This window comes from Triplophysa rosa, linkage group LG5, assembly GCF_024868665.1.
Source record: "Triplophysa rosa linkage group LG5, Trosa_1v2, whole genome shotgun sequence".
In the NCBI taxonomy this organism is placed as follows: domain Eukaryota; kingdom Metazoa; phylum Chordata; class Actinopteri; order Cypriniformes; family Nemacheilidae; genus Triplophysa; species Triplophysa rosa.
The window spans coordinates 9,322,890-9,343,385 of record NC_079894.1 but is presented as its reverse complement, the minus strand read 5'-3'; the positions used below and the strand labels follow the sequence as shown (position 1 = coordinate 9,343,385).

Below are 20,496 nucleotides of genomic sequence, written 5' to 3'. Positions count from 1 at the left end.
AAAAAGTTATTTAATGTGTCTTGTCATGCTGTCAGTCGTTCACATTGCTGTTGGATGACTTTGCCACTGGTGAGGTTTGATTTTGTTAAAATTCAACAGACACTGGACTGGCCACAATACATCTAGAAATGCTGATTAAATGAAAATCTCTGATGGTCTCTACATTTTTTTGCAGCTGTCTATCGTGATAAGAAAAACTTTGCCACTTTGGCAACTTCAAGAAGCACCTTGACCCCATGACCTGGTTAATTTGTAACCTGGGTGTGTTGTATTTGTGTCCTGTGTCCTGCAGTGCAGTGTAGGAAGGTGGTGTGTGGTCGGTCGTTGTGTTATGAGCCTTTAGAGGGCTGGTGTGATGTGGGGGAGGTCATATTTGGAGCATTGCCACATTCACGAGGGGGGTTAGAGGGTCATCCAAATCCAGACAGCTTCCTTTCACTCAGATTACCCCCTAAACCTGGGCTTACTTCCTCAGACCTGATAAATAAAACACATATAGTACAAGAAATAGCTTTCAGAGGTTACACTGGTTAAAGTGTGTTTTTGTCTGGGTAACGCAACGCCGTGATGATGAATTTCACTGCGGTGCAGCTCTTAACACCTGCAAGACTGAATGTTTTAAGACACCTGCAGTGTACAGCCATCTAGTGGCAGCCATCTGTCCTCTAAACTAAAGAGGATAATCTTCACCTCACCTGTACACTGCTGAAAACCTGTTAAACACTGACGTTTTACCAACTTTACATGATTTAGTGAAATCTCACTGTATTGCCTATTACTGAACTATACTTTTTGTATATAGTGCTAGTTTACACTGAGTGATTGGCAATGCTATTGATGCATTATGTATGGGTTTTGGATTTATGTAATTACTTTTCCTAAGACACTCAAGTCTGCACTTCTTAATGGAAATCATCAATGGGACATTTTTTAATGCAGGCTATATATCTATTATTGAGTCTGTCTGCATGAGACCAACAGATACGAACGTGAAAGTGTATGTGATTCAATGCTTTTAAGTATTAGTGAAGAGGGAACATTTTAATGAAAACTTTCTTAGCCTGCCCCCTACTGTTGTCCAAGAAGTGCTTTACATTCTCTAGAGTTCAACTTTCTGTAAAACAGTCAAAACTGACTCACAAAGTGTGTTTATGAATAGTACTGCCTGTTAGACTCCGAAGAACATTCATTTTTATTTTTCTGGACTTAGAAAATGCCACAAAACATATTTTGGTATCAAATCAAAGAATGATGAAAGGTCAAGTACTTTATAGTTCATACTGCCCCTAGTGGTCATAGTTAACTTTCGTCAGAACAATAATGTACATCCACATTAAGTGGGTTGTTTTACTTTTATCCACTCATTATTTTGCCATTATTTTGTTGTGAACTATTAAACAGTTCCCTATTTGTGTACAAATAATAACAAATAATCAAGTTAACAATTCGCTTCTATTCAGTCTGGAACAAATTAATTTGACATTCACTTTTAGCAAGCCTTGAAGTAAATCAAATGATGAAAACGTATCAGTTTTAGAACAGAATCCCAATTTTCCAATCACATTTAATATTTAAACCCACTAAAAGAAAATTACACGAATAAGAAAACGTGCCAAGGAAATACACACATTTATTCGAAAAGGTTTATTGATATAAAGCGAATGTATTTTTTAAATGTTGTATTATGATGAATTGAATTCATGTGTGTGCACCTGGATGCTGTGGAAAGCTTGTTTGCGGTTGTGTAGATTGACATCTCTGTTAATGATGTGCTGCTGCAGTTCATAAAATAACCAGTTGGTGTCACTATTTAATCTTTTTAAAACTCCCTCTCCATTTCACTGGTTCAGGTTACAGACCCTAAAAAATGGCTTGGCATCAACTAAAATGTGTTGATTAACGCTGATACTTTTAAAACAAGAAAATTGTGCAATATGTAAAAGTCGCCATCCATTATTTTATAAGAATATATTTTGTAACTTTGTAAAAACAATTCATTGTGAAACCCTATGTCAGAACAATGATTTATACCCCTTTTGTTCCCACCTCTCTTCCCGCTCTCTCTTCTGTAGACTCAGAATTACAGTGTTAAAACTGTACTGTGATCAGCACTTAAAGCACACTGAAAAGCCTCAACCAGCAGAGCTCACAGCACTACACATCAGACCTGTGACACACAACCTGTCTGTCCATAACCATGATCACGTCAGAGCTGCCAGTCCTACAGTGAGTCTCTGCTCTTTCATTCATCCTGTGATAGTATGTCGGCATCGGTTTGTATGATAAGTTTATAATATATTTTTAATTAATATGTACGCTTACAAAACAAGTTTTTTGTGTCATGTGCATTCATCAGATCTTACTAACACAAATGCTTTCATGTGAATCTTTGTTAGAGTTTTCATGAAGACCTCATGCTCTGTTGTTTCTTACAGGGACTCCGGTGAGACGGGTCAGGATACGGTGAGTCTCAGCATGAGTATGAGCGAGCTGGATGACTCTGGTGATGGAAAGGCCAAGAAGAAGAGAGGAAGGCCTGGCAGACCTCCTGTACGCCTCTAGAATCTATTAACATGATCAACCACCTCCATCGATGTGTTGTTTGTGGTTCACCATTGCATTTCCATTCTCCTCCTCGCTCCAGGCACCCAACAAAAAGCCCCGGAAGTCACCATCGGAAAAAGGGCTGGTGGGGGCCCCGCGTGGACGGAAGGCCAATGGGATGGCACAGCACAATGGCGAGGGAGATCCTGTCACTCTTTTTGAAGTGGTCAAACAGGGCAAGAGTGCAATGCAGGTATGGGAACAAACTCCATCGTATAATTGATAAATGTGTCATATTTCATATTTTCACGGAAATGTATACATTTAATTGAATCATTATTGTCATTTTACAATTTAATGTCAAAACACCCAGTCTTTAGGTGTTCAATATTAGTTCACAGCTTTCTGAAAGACTATTTTGGAGTCAAATATGTGTGTATGAATTGAACTGGTGACACATCTATCCATGATTTTTTCAGTCAGTGGTTGATGACTGGATTGAATCGTATAAGCAGGACAGAGATTTAGCACTTTTGGACCTCATCAACTTCTTCATCCAGTGCTCTGGCTGTAAAGGTAAAGACAACTCGCGTTTTAATGCAACTTATTTTTACAGGGGGGTGAAAATGATCTGGAGGCCCTTCATAGACATAGATATCATAGATATCAACTTTTCTCATTAATATTAATAATATGCAGTAGTGTTCACCCAGTAGTCATAATGAAAGCTGGTAAATTTTATGTTGGCCATAGATGATCATTAGTTATTTATTTATTACTAAATATGGTCTGAATGAACTTGCCATTGAACTTGCCATTGATTGAACCTGGTTGCCATGTTCATAATAATAATAACCATAAGTGACTCTATGATTGATATCCAGGCACTGTTAGAATCGAAATGTTTCGCAACATGCAGAACGCTGAGATCATCCGCAAAATGACAGAAGAGTTCGATGAGGTAAGTTTTCTGTTGTATTTACAAAACGTCACAGATGATTGAATTGTTGTGTGAGTAGGTCATTCTTTGTGTGTCAATGTAGGACAGTGGCGATTACCCCTTGACCATATCCGGTCCATTGTGGAAGAAGTTTCGCTACAACTTCTGTGAGTTCATTGGCGTTCTGATCCGACAGTGTCAGTACAGCATCATCTACGACGAGTACATGATGGACACGGTCATCTCTCTGCTCACGGGTCTGTCTGACTCACAGGTCCGGGCCTTCAGACACACCAGCACTCTGGCAGGTAAACGCCTCAACAGATTGTGTGTTTTGAGTCATGTTTTGATTGTGCCACAGTATTTAGAGTTTAAGGGATTTACACAAAGAATGTAATGAGAATTTGTCTTGTTTTTGTGCCTTCAGCCATGAAGCTCATGACAGCTCTGGTGAACGTGGCTCTGAACCTGAGCATTCACCAGGACAACACACAGAGACAGTATGAAGCAGAACGCAACAAAATGGCGGGAAAGAGGGCAAATGAGAAGCTTGAACTTCTTCTCCAGAAGAGGAAAGAGGTATTGTGTCTTAAATACTGCTGTCTTACTCTATATACAGCTAGTTTCTACACCCAAATCATTTATAGGCTCATTCATAGTTTGTTTAAAGTCGACATGAAACGAAAGTAGAAATTGTCTTATTTTCCATATCGTGACGTATATCTGAGTAAAATGGCTTCTGAAATGGGAAAAAAATGTTGTGTGGCACTTAATATTGTCTGTTGAGAACTGATTGGATCATTGTCCTTTGCTAATTGCTAATCCCTGTAATCTTGTGACAGGAAGTGAATAGAGGTGGTTTCGAAGGAGGCAGGAGGTTAACGTTTTAGTTGAAGATTATGTGGGCACATGAATAAAAAAATAATAATGAAATGCACAAATAAGTTATTATAACTGTTTTAATAATAAAGTTATTAAAAATAAGTAAAAAACACTACAATATTCCTTTAAGAATTTGTTGATTTGTCAATTTCCATTTCACAGTGACTAATATAATCAGGCCCAAACTTCATCTCAGTATAACGCATTTCACCAGTTTAAATCCACTCAGCCGAATTTCAAAAACAAGAAGATAGGATAACTGAAATATCTGCTTGGAGCTGTTTTAAAAGTGGCTGACTTCCATAAAGGGACTTTGATATAACTCAATGTGCAGTCATTATGTTGCAGAGCATATATTTACATGATCCTACTTTCTCACCAGCTTCAAGAAAACCAAGACGAAATCGAAAACATGATGAATTCAATCTTCAAGGGAATCTTTGTTCATCGCTATAGGTGACTAAACCTGTGGATCCTCACAATGATAGCGTGCTACAGCACGGTTGAACGTTTAGTAATGTTTCTTGTGTGATTGACAGGGACGCAATAGCTGAGATCAGAGCTATTTGTATAGAGGAAATTGGTGTGTGGATGAAAATGTATAGCGACGCCTTTCTGAATGACAGCTACTTGAAATACGTGGGATGGACCTTACATGACCGGGTATGCTGTCTTTCATTACACAGAGAAACAGCTTTGTGTGCTTCTCTAGCATTTCATTTTTAATTGAGTAACATCAGCGTCTTTCATCTTCAGCAAGGCGAGGTGCGGTTGAAGTGTTTGAAAGCCTTACAAAACCTCTACACCAACCGGGAACTTTATCCTAAACTTGAGCTCTTCACAAACCGCTTCAAGGTAAGAGGATGTTTTAGGTGCAATATTACACATTTTCTGAATGTCTTCTCCATTTTGATGCCAGTAAAATCTCCTCATAGGATCGGATCGTGTCCATGACCCTGGATAAAGAGTATGATGTTGCAGTAGAGGCCATCAGACTGGTGACGTTGATCCTACAGTAAGTGATGAGTCAGATGTAAACTCCAGTGTCTGCTGTCTGAAATCGTCTCTTCATCGGATGGTCTTTATTTTTTCAGGGGTAGTGAGGACGCTCTGTCTAATGAAGACTGTGAGAATGTCTATCATCTGGTGTATTCTGCTCACAGGCCTGTGGCTGTGGCTGCTGGGGAGTTTCTACATCGAAAGTGAGTCCATTTCCTTTCTTAATATACCATTTTTTTTACTTAATGTGTTTTTTCTCTACAGTCGTCTGAATTTTTTTTTACCCACCTCGCATACTACACTATTTTATGTAGATATGTACCAGTATCAATTTTTCATCTTACGATAATTGTTAGGACTTTTATTATGACATACAGTATTGTCACCGTGTTGCCTTTTTATATTACTGTAATCACCAAATAAGTTATGATTTATATATGATTAAACAATGATTTATAGACAGCTGAATATTGCTGCTGTCATTCTAAAACCGTGTATCTCTATATTTTGTGATTTTTTGTTTTTGGCATAAATCATTATTATTAGTCACCCTTTTTGTTTGTCACTGGGTTTTGCAAATATCTAACTAATAAAAAGTATTTCAAAATGCTTGTCAACTTTGACAATACAGTCTTTAATCAATTAAAAAGGACTGTTGTTCTTGCCATTTCTTGAAAAACTGTGAATTTGGACATTTGAGGTTTCGGAAGGTTTGTTATCCGCGCTGTGCGGCAGACAGCTGAAGTTTTCCTTGGCCTAAAGATTGGACAAAAGGCTCCGATGTACAAAGAGATGTCTTTGATCGACTATGTTTACTCTCTGGCTCGTGTCATGTGTAGGTTGTTCAGCAGACATGACCCTCAAGCGGAGGAGGCTCTGGCCAAACGCAGGGGCAGGAGCAGCCCCAACGGAAACCTCATCCGCATGCTGGTCCTCTTCTTTCTGGAGAGTGAGGTAAGCCTGATTTCACATATGTGACCCTGGACAACAAAACCTAAAAGTCTTATGGGTAAATTTTTCGAAATTTAGATTTTTACATAATCTGAAAGCTGACTAAATAAACTTTCTATAGATATATGAGTTGTTAAAATAGGACAATATCTGGCTGAGATACAACCGTTTAAAACTCAGGAATCTGAGAGCGCAAAAAAATCAAAATATTGAGAAAATTGCCTTTGAAGTTGTTAATCAGGGGCACTGTGGCAGACCATCCACTCACAAAAATAAAGTTTTTATATATTTAAGCTAGGAAATTTACAAAATATCTTCATGGAACATGATCTTTACTTAATATCCTAATGATTTTTGGCATAAAAGAAAAATCGATAATTTTGACCCACACAATGTATTTTTGTCTTTTACTAAAAATGTTCCCGTGCTACTTAAGACTGGTTTTGTCATCCAGGGTCACATATACAGTATTTGGTTAAAGCACCAAGATGAACTGTATCTGTGTACTGAGATGAAACTATTGTCTGGGTTGTTGACAGGGTTTACAGGTTTAGCTCCAATACATATTAAAGGGGTCATATGGCGCGACATATTAAAGGGGTCATACACGTGTTTTTCTGTGTCTTTGGTGTGTTATAAGTTGCCCATGCATGTATTAGACACGTAAAATTACAAAAATTAAAGTGTCGGAACAAAATATGCATTCTATCTAAAAGTGAATGCCCAGACCTGCATGAAACGCCTCGTGTAACCACACCCCCACAAATCTTCATCAGTTCGTGGTATGAGTTGACTAAGACCGCCCAAATCTGTACGCAAGTAACCTGTCAGTACAATTGCTTTGGAACCTGATGTTCCAAATATGGTAAGAGGCGTTACATTTCCGTCACACGCTTGCATTATTCGACCAGTCACTACGCACTGGTTAACTGGCCAATCATAGCACACCTCGCTTTTCAGAGCAATGAGCTTTGTTAAAAATCCGCGCATTTCAGAAAGGCGGGGCAAAGAGGAGATACAAACATGCACGGTATGTGGAAAATACAGCATTTTTGAACCTTAAATGGTGTATACAGATTGCATTACATCTAAAACAAAGGATAATATTCGTTTTAGCCGTCTCATATGACCCCTTTAAACTTATCTGAACTGTGTAAAAGGAGGGTCTGGGCTAAGATTGAATAGCTCTGGTTGTGTGTGTTTGTGTTTTCAGCTGCACGAGCATGCTGCTTATCTGGTGGACAGTTTGTGGGAGAGCTCACAGGAGCTGCTGAAAGACTGGGAGTGTATGACAGAGCTGCTGCTGGAGGAACCAGTGCAGGGAGAAGAGGGTACAGCCAACCTGAGACAGTATTAAAGCTGGGCCACACTAAAAGATTTTTCTTCAAAAAACCCCCCCCCCACAAATCTGGCGATAAAAAATCATAGATTTAACAGTTTTGTTCTTATAGTGTGTGGAGTGCCATTATGTGATCAAAACGGTACACCACATTCTAACAGATTCCATTCACAAACAACCAGAGTCCTGGTCCCAGTTGCAAAAACGTATCCGCTAAGTTAAGACGACGTCTTAACAACTAGTCTCACTGACTAGCAGTTAGTTAGGACTAATCAGTCTTACTTTTCATATTTCAATTAGCCCAATCTACCTTTTTATATAACTGATTTAAAGAAGTTATGCGTCTTGAAGAAAAAAATAAATGGCTAACTTATAAAACTAGTCTAAGCAGTTTATGCAACCGGCCCCAGAACGTGAACACAGGAAATCTCGCAAAATCGCGATAATGGTGTTTGGACTACTTTTTACCGAAATTTGCAAGAAAAAATGTTTGTATAAAGTTGTGGAGATGAACCTGCAGCTTTTATAGCTTGCTTTCTTATTTGTAGAACCTTGTTTTATAGTAATCCCTCACAGACACAGTATCATCTTTTGTAGATGATTTTTCTCCTTTCTCTGTCTTCAGTGTTGTCGGACAGACAGGAGAACGCTCTGATCGAGCTCACTGTGTGTACTATCCGTCAGGCCGCGGAAGCACACCCACCTGTGGGGAGAGGGACTGGAAAAAGGGTGAGAACTGTCATTTTGTCTGCTGTGTATGTATATATTCTGAACAATAGAGTATAATTAAAGTCTATACATTTCAAGTTTCTTTCACTGTTGTTTTAGGTCTTGACTGCAAAGGAAAGAAAAACCCAGATTGATGACAAAAACAAACTAACCGAGCACTTCATCATGGCACTTCCCATGTTACTCTCAAAAGTAGGACAGTAACATAAATTTCAATGCCATATTTCAGAATTATTTCTCACATGTATCAGAAAATACTTGTTTGTGTTGATGAATATGTCTTCCACCCACAGTACCAGACAGACGCAGAAAAAGTTGCAAACCTACTGCAGATACCTCAGTTCTTTGACCTTGATGTGTACAGTGCTGGGAGAATGGAGAAGGTAAACCGGACCTTCACAAACTCACCCCCTGTTGTGTATTTTTTATGCATTCGCCTGATGTAATGCTGAATTTTTTTAGCACTTGGATGGGTTGCTCAAGCAGATCAAGATTGTAGTGGAGAAGCATATAGACACAGAGGTTCTGGAGGCCTGCAGCAAGACCTACAGCATCCTGTGCAGTGAGGAGTACACCATCATGAACCGCGTGGACATCGCCCGGAGTCAGCTCATTGATGAACTGGCCGACCGATTCAACCACTCTGTGGAAGAGCTGCTGCAGGCGGTGAGGACAGACTGATTGTGAGAGTGGTTGTTGATGTGTAACTCCAAATGGTGATCATACACAACCAACACATTATTAGAGAGACTGGGATTCAATACTGTGGATGTGTTTTCTGGATCATTTCTTGTCTTGGTGTAACATTCTGTGGCCCCAAAAATTACTTGAGACACTTAAAATGTCTGAATGGGATCTGGCGGGTACATAAGTCTGTATTAGCGAGTGAAGATATGGGGATGCCGAACCAGTGGTGGTCTTGTAGGCCAATTTGATGTGAGCGACAATAGGGAGCCAATGAACCCTAATGAAGAGAGGAGTGACGTGTGCTCTCTTCGGTTCATTGAAGACCACTCTTGCCGCTGCATTCTGGATCATCTGTAGAGGTTTGGTTGTGGAAGCTGGGAGTCCAGCCAGTAGCGCATTGCAATAGTCCAGTCTGGACAGGACAAGAGCCTGGACTAGGACTTGCATAGTAGCATGCTTGGACAGGAAAGGTCTAATTTTCCTAATGTTGTAGAGGATGAATCTACAGGACCCGGGTGGTGCTGGCAACATGATACGTGAAGTTTAGCTGATCATCGATTATCACACCCAGGTTTCTGGCCGTTCTGGAGGTGCGATGGTTGATGAGCCCAGTTGAAAGGAGAGGTTGTGATGACTCTTTGGGTCGACCGGGATTACAAGATGTTCTGTTTTTCAACGTTTCAGGAAAAATGACAATGGTAGTCACAAAAGTGCCCCAGAACGGTTTGCTTTCCAACATTGTTTAAAATATCTTCTTTTGTGTTCAACAGAACAAAGACATTTATAAAGTAATTTTTCCTACTATAGTAGTCAACGGTGGCCAAAAACTGTTTGGTTACAAGCATTCTTCCAAATATCTTTCTCTGTGTTTATCAGAACAAAGATTTTTATACAAATTTTTTATCATTAGTAGAGTTGGTCAATGAGTCAAGTATACTGATCAAAGCTCTTTCTGATTGGCTGCTTGTTTGCAGGGCGAAGAAGCAGATGACGATGACATCTACAATGTTCTCTCAACTGTGAAGAGACTCACTGCCTTTCACAAGTATGCTGTTTGTTTCTTCATTACATCTGACTGCTTGTCATCAATGAACTCAATCAATTTGTCTCTTGTTTCTATCAGTGCTCATGACTTGACCAGATGGGATTTGTTTGGGAACTGCTACAGGTTGCTAAGGACTGGAATAGAGCAGGGATCTATGCCAGAGCAGGTGCGTCTCTTTCACTTATGATGAGTTAAGTGAATCTCACACAAACACCTTCAGGTCAGATTTCACCCCAATAATAAATATACAGCCACGGAAAAAATTAAGAGACCATTTAAAATTTTTATAGATGTATTGTGGTCATTCCTGCCCAGTGTTTGTTGAATTGCAGCAACAAAATCAAACCTCAGGAGTTACATGAAGTCATCCAACAGCAATGTGAAAAACTGTCAGCATGACAAGACGCATGAAAACTGTGATGAAAATCAATGTATGGCTTAAAAGTGAATATGAACTTGTTTTCTTTTCAGTATTGGAGGTCTGAAAAAATACAGAGCATATTTTCTGTTATTTTGACCAGTTTCTCCAGTTTTCATTTTCTGCAAATAAACGCGAACAGAAACAATATTTTCGTTTGAAATTTGAGAGAAATATTGTTAGTAGTTCACAGAATGAAACAAAAATGATCATTCTACCTAAACACAATAACACATACCTAAAAATAGTAACTTGAAATGGTCTCTTATTTTTCTCCGCTGTACAACGAAGCTATTTTTTGGACAACTAAAACATTTGCAATGTAGAAAAAGATCAGTTATGTCAGTTGTGAATTATTGATTCATCATGGTAGTTTGTTGGACTGACAAATGACTGATAAAGGTGACTTTTTTAATAACGTTTCGTCAGTTTTATTTGTACTGTATTTTAGTTACAAAAATGTATAGACAGGATGATTTAATTACACATGAAAATGATGGTTGTGGGGAAATAACTTTTATAACCTAACTGTTATAATAATATCAGTGAAACATGACACAAAATATAATCTATATCACAGTATTATAGAATCTACATAACCCAAATACTGGAGATGTGACTGTTCTCAAGAACTGAAGCAGCATTGATTTCATGTAGATAAAGTCATATTGTGATACTTAGTGTCTTGCCTTGTGTGGTTTGTAGATAGCAGTGCAAGCTCTTCAGTGTTCTCATTACTCAGTACTGTGGCAGCTGGTGAAGATCACTGAGGGCTCCCCATCCAAGGTCTGTATCACACTGGTAACGACTAAAGACTGGCGATATTGAAAATGAAGTAGTGATCTGAGAAATGATCTGAACTACTATTTTGACCAGGATAACACAACACCATTAAAGATGTTCACCACTAAATTGTTGAGCGCAACAGTGTCTTAATACTAAACAGACATCATTATCTTGCTTTTTCAACTTTAGGATGATCTTCTAGCACAAAGAAGGGTTGTCAAGTCTTTTCTAGCTGTATGCCAACAGTGTTTATCAAACGTCAACACGCCGGTCAAAGAGCAGGTGAGATCCTGTTAGAGATATTCAGGAAGGTTAAGTTTCTTACGGAGCCACCAACCAATTTCTGCTTTTCTCTCTGTTTCTCAGGCGTTCATGCTGTTGTGTGACCTGCTGATGATCTTCAGTCACCAGCTCACCACAGGGTCCAGAGAAGGTCTACAACCGCTGGTGTTTAACCCAGACAGCACCTTACAGAACGAACTGCTCAACTTTGTCCTGGATCATGTGTTCATTGACCAGGATGAAGAGAATCAGAGCATAGGTGAGTAACAGCGTCACTTCTCAGATACCCAGATAGTCCATTTAGTCCACCTCTGTGATATGTAAGTAAGTGTTTGGTAGACAAGCTGACACGCCATGTCCTCACATACACAGAAGGTGATGAGGAAGATGAAGCTAACAAGATCGAGGCCTTACACAAGAGGAGGAACCTTCTAGCTGCTTTCAGCAAGCTCATCATATATGATATAGTAGACATGCCTGCTGCTGCTGATATCTTCAAACACTACATGAAGGTAGGACATCCATTGCTTTATTATATTTAATATTAAAATGATGTGCAGTTTTTAATAGTATTATGTTTTGTAGTACTACAATGATTATGGAGACATCATCAAAGAAACACTAAGCAAAACCAGGCAGACGGACAAGATACTGTGTGCCAAAACACTCATTCTGAGCTTACAGCAGGTGAGAAAATATGTTGGCGGATATTATGATACTGGCTTTGTCATTAAAGAGCTTTTTTGTAATAATTCTGCTCTTTTTCTTTGTTGATCAGCTCTTTAATGAGCTGATCCAAGATCAGGGTCCTAACTTAGACAGAACCTCATCTCATGTCAGCGGCATTAAGGAATTAGCCCGCCGTTTCGCCCTGACCTTTGGATTGGACCAGATCAAGACCAGAGAGGCTGTGGCCACACTGCACAAGTGAGTAATTTGTGCCATGTAACAAGGGCATGTTTAAAATAATTTAAGACAACATAGATATCATCACTGTCGGGTGTAAACCTCATATCTCCAAAACCGCAACTCCAAACCACTGTGCTGTCAAGCTCGACCTGATTTTGCCAAGTGGTTGATGTCTTCAGGACAACATATTTTGTTGACCTAAGGACAACATTTTTATAAATAAAACCTAAACCTAAACCCACACCAAACCCCAACCCTAACCATAACTTACTCCTAAAACCAGAGGGAAATGATAAGTGAAAAACAATGGTCTAGAAGCACCTAATCCTGGTTGGAAGATTCAACTTAAAATAAACTGTAAACTTATTTCTGAAATCTGATTGGTTGATTTAAATGTTGTCCCAGGGTCAACATGATGTTGTCCTAAGGATATCAACCACTTGGCAAAAACAGGAGAGCCGTGTTGTCAAAGTTGATACTTTTCATTGGTTAAATATTTGCCAAACCCACAGACAAACATGAAGGGTGACCAATAGTAATGATTTGGGGGGGGGAAATTCTCCACTTTATTGTTAGGTGTCTCACATAGTTGCATGACTGTGTTTAATGCGATTTCATATTTTTTTATTTTATTCAGAGATGGAATCGAGTTTGCCTTTAAATATCAGAATCCAAAAGGACCCGAGTATCCGCCTCCAAACCTGGCTTTCCTAGAGGTTCTCTGCGAGTTCTCCTCGAAGCTGCTTCGCCAAGACAAGAAAACAGTGTATGTTTGTGTGAGCACCGACTTTGACACTTGTTTTCATTATTATGGTCATGTTCATGTGCCTACGATTTGCCTTTCTCTTTTTTCTGTTCTTGTTATGTTACCTGCATGACTTCACAGTCACTCGTATCTGGAGAAGTTCATGACCGAGCACATGATGGAGAGGCGTGAGGACATCTGGCTGCCGCTCATCTCCTACAGGAACTCTCTATTGACGGGTGGAGATGAGGACCGCATGTCCATCACCAGCGGCAGTAGCAGCAGTAAAGCTGGATCTATACGAAGCAAGAAGGGCCGCCCAGCCCTGCACAAGAAACGCATCGAGGGTGAGGATGCCAGACGAATAAAGTTATGTTTTTGTTAGTTGGCTTCACTACCCTCATAATAGACGTGTGTGTGGTGTCCTGGTTCTTCAGAGGAGAGTTTAGAGGGCTCTTGGATGATGAGGAATGACACTTTGCGGACCCCAGGAGCCCTGCAGACCCCCCAGCTCACTTCCACCGTACTCCGAGAAAACCCTCGCCAGGCTGCCGAGCACATCCCAGACCAGGACTCCGAACCCGGATCTGAATCAGACTACGTACATAAGTAAGTGGCGCTTACATCTTAAAGCAGGGGTGTCCAATGTCGGTCCTGGAGGGCCACTGTCCTGCAGAGTTTAGCTCCAACTTGGCTCAACACACCTGTTTGGAAGTTTCTAGTCTGCTTTGTGAGACCTTGATTAGCTGTTCAGGTGTGTTTGATTAGGGTTGAAGCTAAACTTTGCAGGACACCGGCCCTCCAGGACTGACTTTGGACACCCCTGTCTTAAAGTATTCAAGGTTGTATTGAGTCATGGTTGGGAGGGTTGAGTATAAATGATCTTGGATTGTCTCAGTCCTCAGATGCAGATGTCCTGGCTTGGACAGCAGAAGATGGAAGAGGTGAACAGGAAAGAACGCACAGCCATGAACTACATGAAGGCCAGGAGTGGAGGAGGAGTACGACACACTGTGTAAGTGGAGAAACCAGTGTGGGATATTTTAGTGAACTGTAAAGATTTTTCAGATTTGGTTTGTATATGTATTGGTAAGGTACATATTGTTTTTTTCCCAATTAGACGTGGTCTCATGGAGGATGACGGCGAACCCATTTTTGAGGATGTCATGATGTCATCTCGTGGACATCTAGAAGACATGAGTGAGGAATTCGAGGACACTATGGTGATTGACCTGGTAAGAGCCAAGCGGGGTTTAGTCTTGTGAATGTGATGTACTAATAAAACCAGTGAGCTGCTTGATTTTATCTAGTTTTTCAATGTGTCCTTCACATTTTTTAGTTACTGACATTTTACCACTTCAACAACATACAGCCGCTGTAAAAGATTAAGAGACTATTCCAAATTTTCATTTAATCAGCATTTGTAGTATTTTGTCCATTCCAGTCCAATGTCAGAATTTCAACAAAATCAAAGCAATCATCCAACAGCAATGTGAAAGACTGACAGCATGACAAGACACATGAAAACTGTGATATCACATAACATTTTTAACTGTTCCTAAATACACGTACGATTATTACTGCTGTATTGCTTTAAAGTAAATATGAACTTGTTTTCTTTGCAGCATTTGAGGTCTAAAAAATACAGAGCATCTTTTCTGTTATTTTGACTTGTTTCTTCAGTTTTCATTTTCTGCAAATGGGAACAATATTACTATTGATATCAGTTCACAGAATGAAACAAAAGGGATCATTTTACCAAGCTATCTCTTATTTTTTTCCAGAGCTTTACATGTAATTAATGTGGAGTATTATCCATCAGATGATCATATATCAATGATAATGTGGAAAATATTGACATAAACGACATTGTCTAAACACCCTGTTGTGTAGCCTCCATCCAGAAACAGGCGAGAGAGGGCGGAGCTGAGACCGGACTTCTTTGACTCGGCAGCCATGATTGAGGACGAGTCGGTAAGGCTGAAGCAAGCTTTTCTAATTTATGTGGTCTTTATTTTTATGCATGATTTATTTATTTATATTTATATTTTTCTCAGGGTTTCACAATGCCCATGTTCTGAACTGCCATGACGAAAGGTGAAAGAGCGATGTAAAAGCATGTGCTGAAGAGGCATTCACTTCTAAACGTGGAAGCACCGGTCTCCAGTTGAAGTGAATCTGACTTGAACTTTCCAAAAACCCTCAATCTTTTATAAAACGCCACATCAGAGGAGCTTTTATTCATTTAGAGATTATTTTAACTGATGCGGTCCAGTCATATCTCTACCCAGCGGTTTATTTCGGCCGGCTCATATAAATCACACAGGATAGGATCTACGTTGTGATACAGATCGATCATGTAAGAATGCACAGTCCCATGTGTTAAAGATGTACATATTGTGTTCACCCATCCTATTGTGTAGACGCCCTGTACATGTAAATAATGAAGTCGCTTTTGCTGTCAGGTCAACAGATGGTTTCTTCCTCCCACACCACATTCAGTAGTAAATGTTGGTAAATCTTCAATTTCTTAATTTACATGTAAAAGAACACTATTGTTTTAAACAGAGTAAACAGTTTGGTTACAATAATAAAAACGCAGTTAATATTCAGACTGGAGGATTGTCCTGAAAGAGCATCATTTTCTATGGTGAAATCATTTGAATGGTCAGTGCTTTATATTTTATCTCCAGTAGATTTAGTTATGAGGTGAGGTTTATTTGTGCGAAATGTCTGTTTGAACATGCATTGATCGAGTGAGGTGAATCAATCAAGCAGATGCTGGCCTGTCAGGTCTTAAATGAGATCAAATGACAGTATTATGACACCGAATGCCTCAGTTTAAGTGCTCTATGGTCCCGTGTTCTCAAAAAGTGATTATACTGTCCACAACATAAGTGTTGCCATGATTGTCATTACCTCCCACCCCGAGCCCTGGTTAGTTTTGCTAGTGTACCTGTAAATTGTACAATTTCAATATAAAATGTTTTTCTTTTGTACAACCTAGAAATGACGTACCACTTTCCCTTTTAATGGAAAACTGTTTTCTTCAGTGAACTTATGGAAAAGTCACTTTTTCAGAAAAAAATAAATATGTAATCATGAACTGTGGGAGTGTTTTATTGTTTTTGAGAGTTTTTGTTTAAATAAGGTAACGGGTAAAGGAGATAAGGCACAACAAACCGTGTTTTAAAACATGATTTTTTTTACATTTCTCCAGTCTGAGCAACCACAGATGTCATGAAATGCTATAAAATAAGTAGTGTTGAACAAAGATTTACAGGGGAATGTTGGCATGTTTTTTCCAGGGGTTGGTCTGTTTTTTGCTGGCCAACACTTCTAGGTCTCTACAGATCCTCTTGCGTGTGGTTGAGGGCTGAATGATGTCATCCACAAAGCCTGTGTAGCAAAACGACAAATATCAGAAAACCACTGTAACTTAGCACAGTCCTATGAATTGGTGTGTTTGTTTCAGATCAAATTGCCAGGTTGTGTCATATATGTGCACCTCTGACAGCAGCTGGGAAGGGATTTGCAAACTTCTCCACGTATTCGGCTTCAGCCTCAGCTTGGTTTTTCTTTCCTCTAAAGATGATCTGAACCGCACCCTTAAAAATTCAATAACATGCACAAAAATAAGAATTTGATTGCTTGACTGTCAGTCAAATTCTAGTTAGTGATATACCAGTCTATGTAAGTGTAGTCATCATGAGGATATAAATAAGACGTTTCAGTATCATCCATCTGATCTTCAACATCAAAACAAAACCAGCAGAAGGAAAATTATCAAGATGCATAGTGATCTCCAGTGTAATTCTATCTTCACCTATACTAGGCTTAAAGAGATCATGTTAGACATCTGACTGACATGAGAGCGGAGGTCTACAAGTGACATGGCATTTTTCAATGTCTCTGCACTTCTAGTTATACTTCTAGATAGATCTACAATAATTGTCTCCGCTCATAAGTCTTTAGGGTTACCTTTGCACCCATCACTGCAACTTCAGCAGTTGGCCAGGCATAGTTGACATCTCCTCTTAAATGTTTGGAGCTCATCACATCGTAAGCACCTCCATAGGCCTAAAGACAGCAGATGCAAGATTTAATACAGAAGCAAATTAGTTTACCAACCCCACCCGTACATCAGCCTCCCACCTTCCTAGTGATGACTGTGATTTTTGGAACTGTCGCCTCTGCGTACGAATAAAGCAGTTTGGCTCCGTGTCTGATGATCCCTCCATACTCTTGAGCTGTGCCTGTTACATCACAATATGCTCTTTTAATACCTTTTATGAATGTTAAAAGCAGCTGGTAACTCAGGCTAAATGAGTCTTAATGTAATGTTATGGATCTTCAAAGATACCTGGCAGGAATCCTGGCACATCTACAAAAGTGATGATGGGAATGTTGAAGGCATCACAGAATCGGACAAATCGAGCCCCTTTAACGGATGAGTTTATGTCCAGGCAGCCTAGAAAAAAACATTTTGTATGTAACAAAAATCAAACTGCTGTTAAACTAAAAATAAACCTGTATAATAAATTCTTATATAAACACCCACCAGATGCCACTTTAGGTTGATTTCCTACTATGCCCACGGTCCGGCCGTTCATTCTGGCAAATCCCACCACAATATTCTTAGCATAGTTGGGCATAATCTCAAAGAATTTCCTCTCATCTACTATCTGTGAAAGTCAAATGAGAATCTGCATTATCAAAGAAAACTTATTTGTACATGTGCATCTCCGTTTCTATTTCTGTAAATATTTACGTACACTGTGAACAACATCTAGCATGTCAAAGGCTTTTGTGCTTTCAAGAGGAACAAGAATATCTAGACCAGGACACAGGCGATCTCTGAGGAACACAAATTGACGTGATAAAAGAACATGCCACGTTATCAAAGAAACTGATGGAGATAATGTAAACTAAAGATAATACATCTAGTGTGTTACTTGGGATCGTGACACTCAATGACTGGAGCTGGATCCTTGTTGCTCAGTGGAAGGTAATTGAAAAAGTCTCGTAAGTTCAGAAGGGCATCAATATCATTTTCAAAGGCCTGATGAGCAACACCTGAAACACAGTGAAAAAACAGAACTACTGTTATGCTACCTGTAAGCCAAGGGAATTTACGGTCAAGCTAACAAACCACGTCTGTTGTTAAAAAATAATATCATGCTTAATAACACACCACAAACATCTTCACAATAACATACTTGGAGGTACAGGCAAGGAAAATCCATCAGACGGCTGGACCTACCAGACACTGAAGTGTGGGTTTTTGCTCCACCCAGCTGCTCCTGCGTCACATCCTCATTTGTAACAGACTTCACCACATCTGGACCGGTGATGAAGAGATAAGAGGTGTCCTGTAAATACAAGATAATTGATCATTTGGATGATCATTATGCATTTACGCTTTAAAATGTAGACTGAGAATGTGTTTAATACATTGATTCTCTTACCTTCACCATGAAAGTAAAGTCTGTAAGAGCAGGTGAGTACACAGCTCCACCTGCACATGGACCCATGATGAGAGAGATCTGAGGAATTACACCTGACGCCATCACATTACGCTAAAGAACAAATATAGTAGTCAAAAATAAATCCTTAAACATATTAAATATAATTTCATGTCAGACTGTTCATTTTACCAGAAATATGTCAGCATATCCCGCAAGAGACTCAACTCCTTCCTGAATGCGGGCTCCACCGGAGTCATTCAAGCCTATAACCGGTGCTCCCACCAGCATTGCCTGGTCCATGATCTGTAGAATAAAATCACAGCGGTTTTTATTTCAGCTCGCAGACTGTAACTTCAGTAAACTTGAAACAAGCAAACAAACTTGCCTTGGATATCTTCTGAGCATGCGCCCCTGATAAACTGCCTCCAAACACTGTAAAGTCCTGACAACACATAACTATGTTAGAAGAATAGTGAGCTATTCAAAATCAGATTTTATCCAGATGATGTGCAAAATAGTTTTGTACCTGGCTGAAAACATAAACCAGCCTGCCGTTGATTCTGCCCTGTCCAGTCACCACACTGTCTCCTGGGTACTGCGCAAAAAGTTGAGCAGGTAAATGTGGCACACTACGATAAGCGTGATGTATTTGCAAACATTTAAAATGCACATAAAGCAATGTAGGTGTTTGGCAGGGTGTCTATAGTATGTAAGCGTCTGACCTTATTATGATCTTCCTCCATGCCGAAGTCAGAACAGCGATGCTCCACAAACATGTCACACTCCACGAATGAATCAGGGTCAAGCAAGAGCTCAACTCTCTCTCGCGCTGTCAGTTTACCCTAACAGAAACATTAGTAGAACTATGATCATTGCAAAATGTTCTGCTTTCTTCGTATTTTTGCACTCATTTTAAGACAGTTTTATTATGTTAACGTTACCCGTTTGTGCTGTGCATCTATTCTCTTCTGTCCTCCTCCTGCGAGCGCTGCATTTCGCTTCTTTTCGATTCTCTCCTGCACAGACATGTGACGGGAACAATACCATCTTGCGTTTTGCAACAATTTTGATTGAGCAACTGTGCCATTAGGAATCTGATATACGCCTTTTAAGGGATATTTTAGACTTTTTAATAGTCCCAGACTGCTTCGCATTAACGCGTAGGTCGCCATTCCTGCTACACGGAGGGCACAGGAAAGCGTCGAAAATCATGACGATGTTCTTTAGCCAATCACCGATGGGCGTTATGTTTTAAAGCCAATCGCTATGCGATTAGTGAAGAGGCGTGGAGACGGGAACCAATCACTGTAGAGACGTGCTTAGTTAGGCAAACATGGTCGATGTAGTCCTTACTAAATGTGAAAAAGTATAAACTACATTTCCCGAGAATTGTGGCAGAGACCTCAGATTTAGGGGAAAATGTTTTTTAGTTATTTCCTATCTTACCCAGATTTCGAATTTATGACTGAAGATCGAATTAAAGAGAAAACGTTGGTGACTATTAGTAAATACTAAATCGAATAACTTAAATGTATTTATTTAAATAATACATAATTTATTATTATTTCCTGTACTTTACATTTCGGTGTTTCATAAGGTGTACACACATTGCCATTGTGGTAATATTTCAATTGCGCAATTCACTGAAAACATTGTCAAATGATTTAAAACCCCAAAAGTAGCACAACATCTGGTAAAAGGCGTTTCCCAAAATATAAAATAAAATCAACATTTACAAAACACAAACGTTTGCTTGTTTGTTTATTCGTTTC

At 39.5% G+C, this 20,496-nt stretch overlaps 2 protein-coding genes across 3 annotated transcripts in view; one reads left to right on the top strand and one right to left on the bottom strand.

The window, feature by feature from the left end:
* The window catches only part of stag1a (STAG1 cohesin complex component a), a 51,559-nt gene extending 35,686 nt beyond the window's left edge, over positions 1–15,873 (top strand). The window contains exons 2-34 of one of the 2 annotated variants that reach the window (XM_057333417.1): positions 2,073–2,226; positions 2,436–2,550; positions 2,645–2,797; positions 3,024–3,120; positions 3,429–3,505; positions 3,588–3,792; positions 3,912–4,063; positions 4,749–4,822; positions 4,906–5,029; positions 5,123–5,221; positions 5,302–5,381; positions 5,461–5,568; positions 6,205–6,319; positions 7,530–7,647; positions 8,281–8,384; positions 8,484–8,576; positions 8,678–8,767; positions 8,847–9,050; positions 10,046–10,116; positions 10,195–10,282; positions 11,240–11,320; positions 11,510–11,602; positions 11,687–11,861; positions 11,975–12,114; positions 12,188–12,289; positions 12,381–12,529; positions 13,149–13,277; positions 13,398–13,603; positions 13,694–13,865; positions 14,155–14,271; positions 14,377–14,491; positions 15,150–15,230; positions 15,314–15,873. In XM_057333417.1, the coding sequence (XP_057189400.1) occupies positions 2,198–2,226; positions 2,436–2,550; positions 2,645–2,797; positions 3,024–3,120; positions 3,429–3,505; positions 3,588–3,792; positions 3,912–4,063; positions 4,749–4,822; positions 4,906–5,029; positions 5,123–5,221; positions 5,302–5,381; positions 5,461–5,568; positions 6,205–6,319; positions 7,530–7,647; positions 8,281–8,384; positions 8,484–8,576; positions 8,678–8,767; positions 8,847–9,050; positions 10,046–10,116; positions 10,195–10,282; positions 11,240–11,320; positions 11,510–11,602; positions 11,687–11,861; positions 11,975–12,114; positions 12,188–12,289; positions 12,381–12,529; positions 13,149–13,277; positions 13,398–13,603; positions 13,694–13,865; positions 14,155–14,271; positions 14,377–14,491; positions 15,150–15,230; positions 15,314–15,337 (3,780 nt within the window). In that variant the 5' untranslated portion in view covers positions 2,073–2,197 and the 3' untranslated portion in view covers positions 15,338–15,873. The remainder of the gene's footprint in view (positions 1–2,072; positions 2,227–2,435; positions 2,551–2,644; positions 2,798–3,023; positions 3,121–3,428; positions 3,506–3,587; positions 3,793–3,911; positions 4,064–4,748; positions 4,823–4,905; positions 5,030–5,122; positions 5,222–5,301; positions 5,382–5,460; positions 5,569–6,204; positions 6,320–7,529; positions 7,648–8,280; positions 8,385–8,483; positions 8,577–8,677; positions 8,768–8,846; positions 9,051–10,045; positions 10,117–10,194; positions 10,283–11,239; positions 11,321–11,509; positions 11,603–11,686; positions 11,862–11,974; positions 12,115–12,187; positions 12,290–12,380; positions 12,530–13,148; positions 13,278–13,397; positions 13,604–13,693; positions 13,866–14,154; positions 14,272–14,376; positions 14,492–15,149; positions 15,231–15,313) is intronic. The other variant, XM_057333418.1, reaches the window with a different exon arrangement.
* A 118-nt stretch (positions 15,874–15,991) lies between these two features.
* pccb (propionyl-CoA carboxylase subunit beta) lies at positions 15,992–19,910 on the bottom strand. The gene is made up of 15 exons (XM_057333420.1): positions 19,666–19,910; positions 19,447–19,566; positions 19,251–19,319; positions 19,110–19,166; positions 18,914–19,027; positions 18,725–18,835; positions 18,520–18,628; positions 18,212–18,332; positions 18,032–18,113; positions 17,818–17,941; positions 17,620–17,727; positions 17,412–17,512; positions 17,238–17,336; positions 16,765–16,864; positions 15,992–16,655 (listed from the first exon to the last, which is right to left on the bottom strand). Exons 1-15 carry the CDS (start codon positions 19,894–19,896, stop codon positions 16,534–16,536), a joined length of 1,668 nt encoding a protein of 555 aa, XP_057189403.1. The 5' UTR covers positions 19,897–19,910; the 3' UTR covers positions 15,992–16,533.
* Positions 19,911–20,496: the final 586 nt, after the last annotated feature.

Bases quoted from the DNA above. Each gene is read 5' to 3' on its own strand.
- pccb (XM_057333420.1), bottom strand. From the start codon at position 19,896: ATGGCGACCTACGCGTTAATGCGAAGCAGTCTGGGACTATTAAAAAGT. The intron at 18,114-18,211 runs GTAACACACTAG...TGTGTTCCTCAG, and splicing joins ATTGAGTGTCACGATCCCAA to AGATCGCCTGTGTCCTGGTC. The intron at 17,728-17,817 runs GTGGGTGTTTAT...GTTTTTTTCTAG, and splicing joins TCAACCTAAAGTGGCATCTG to GCTGCCTGGACATAAACTCA.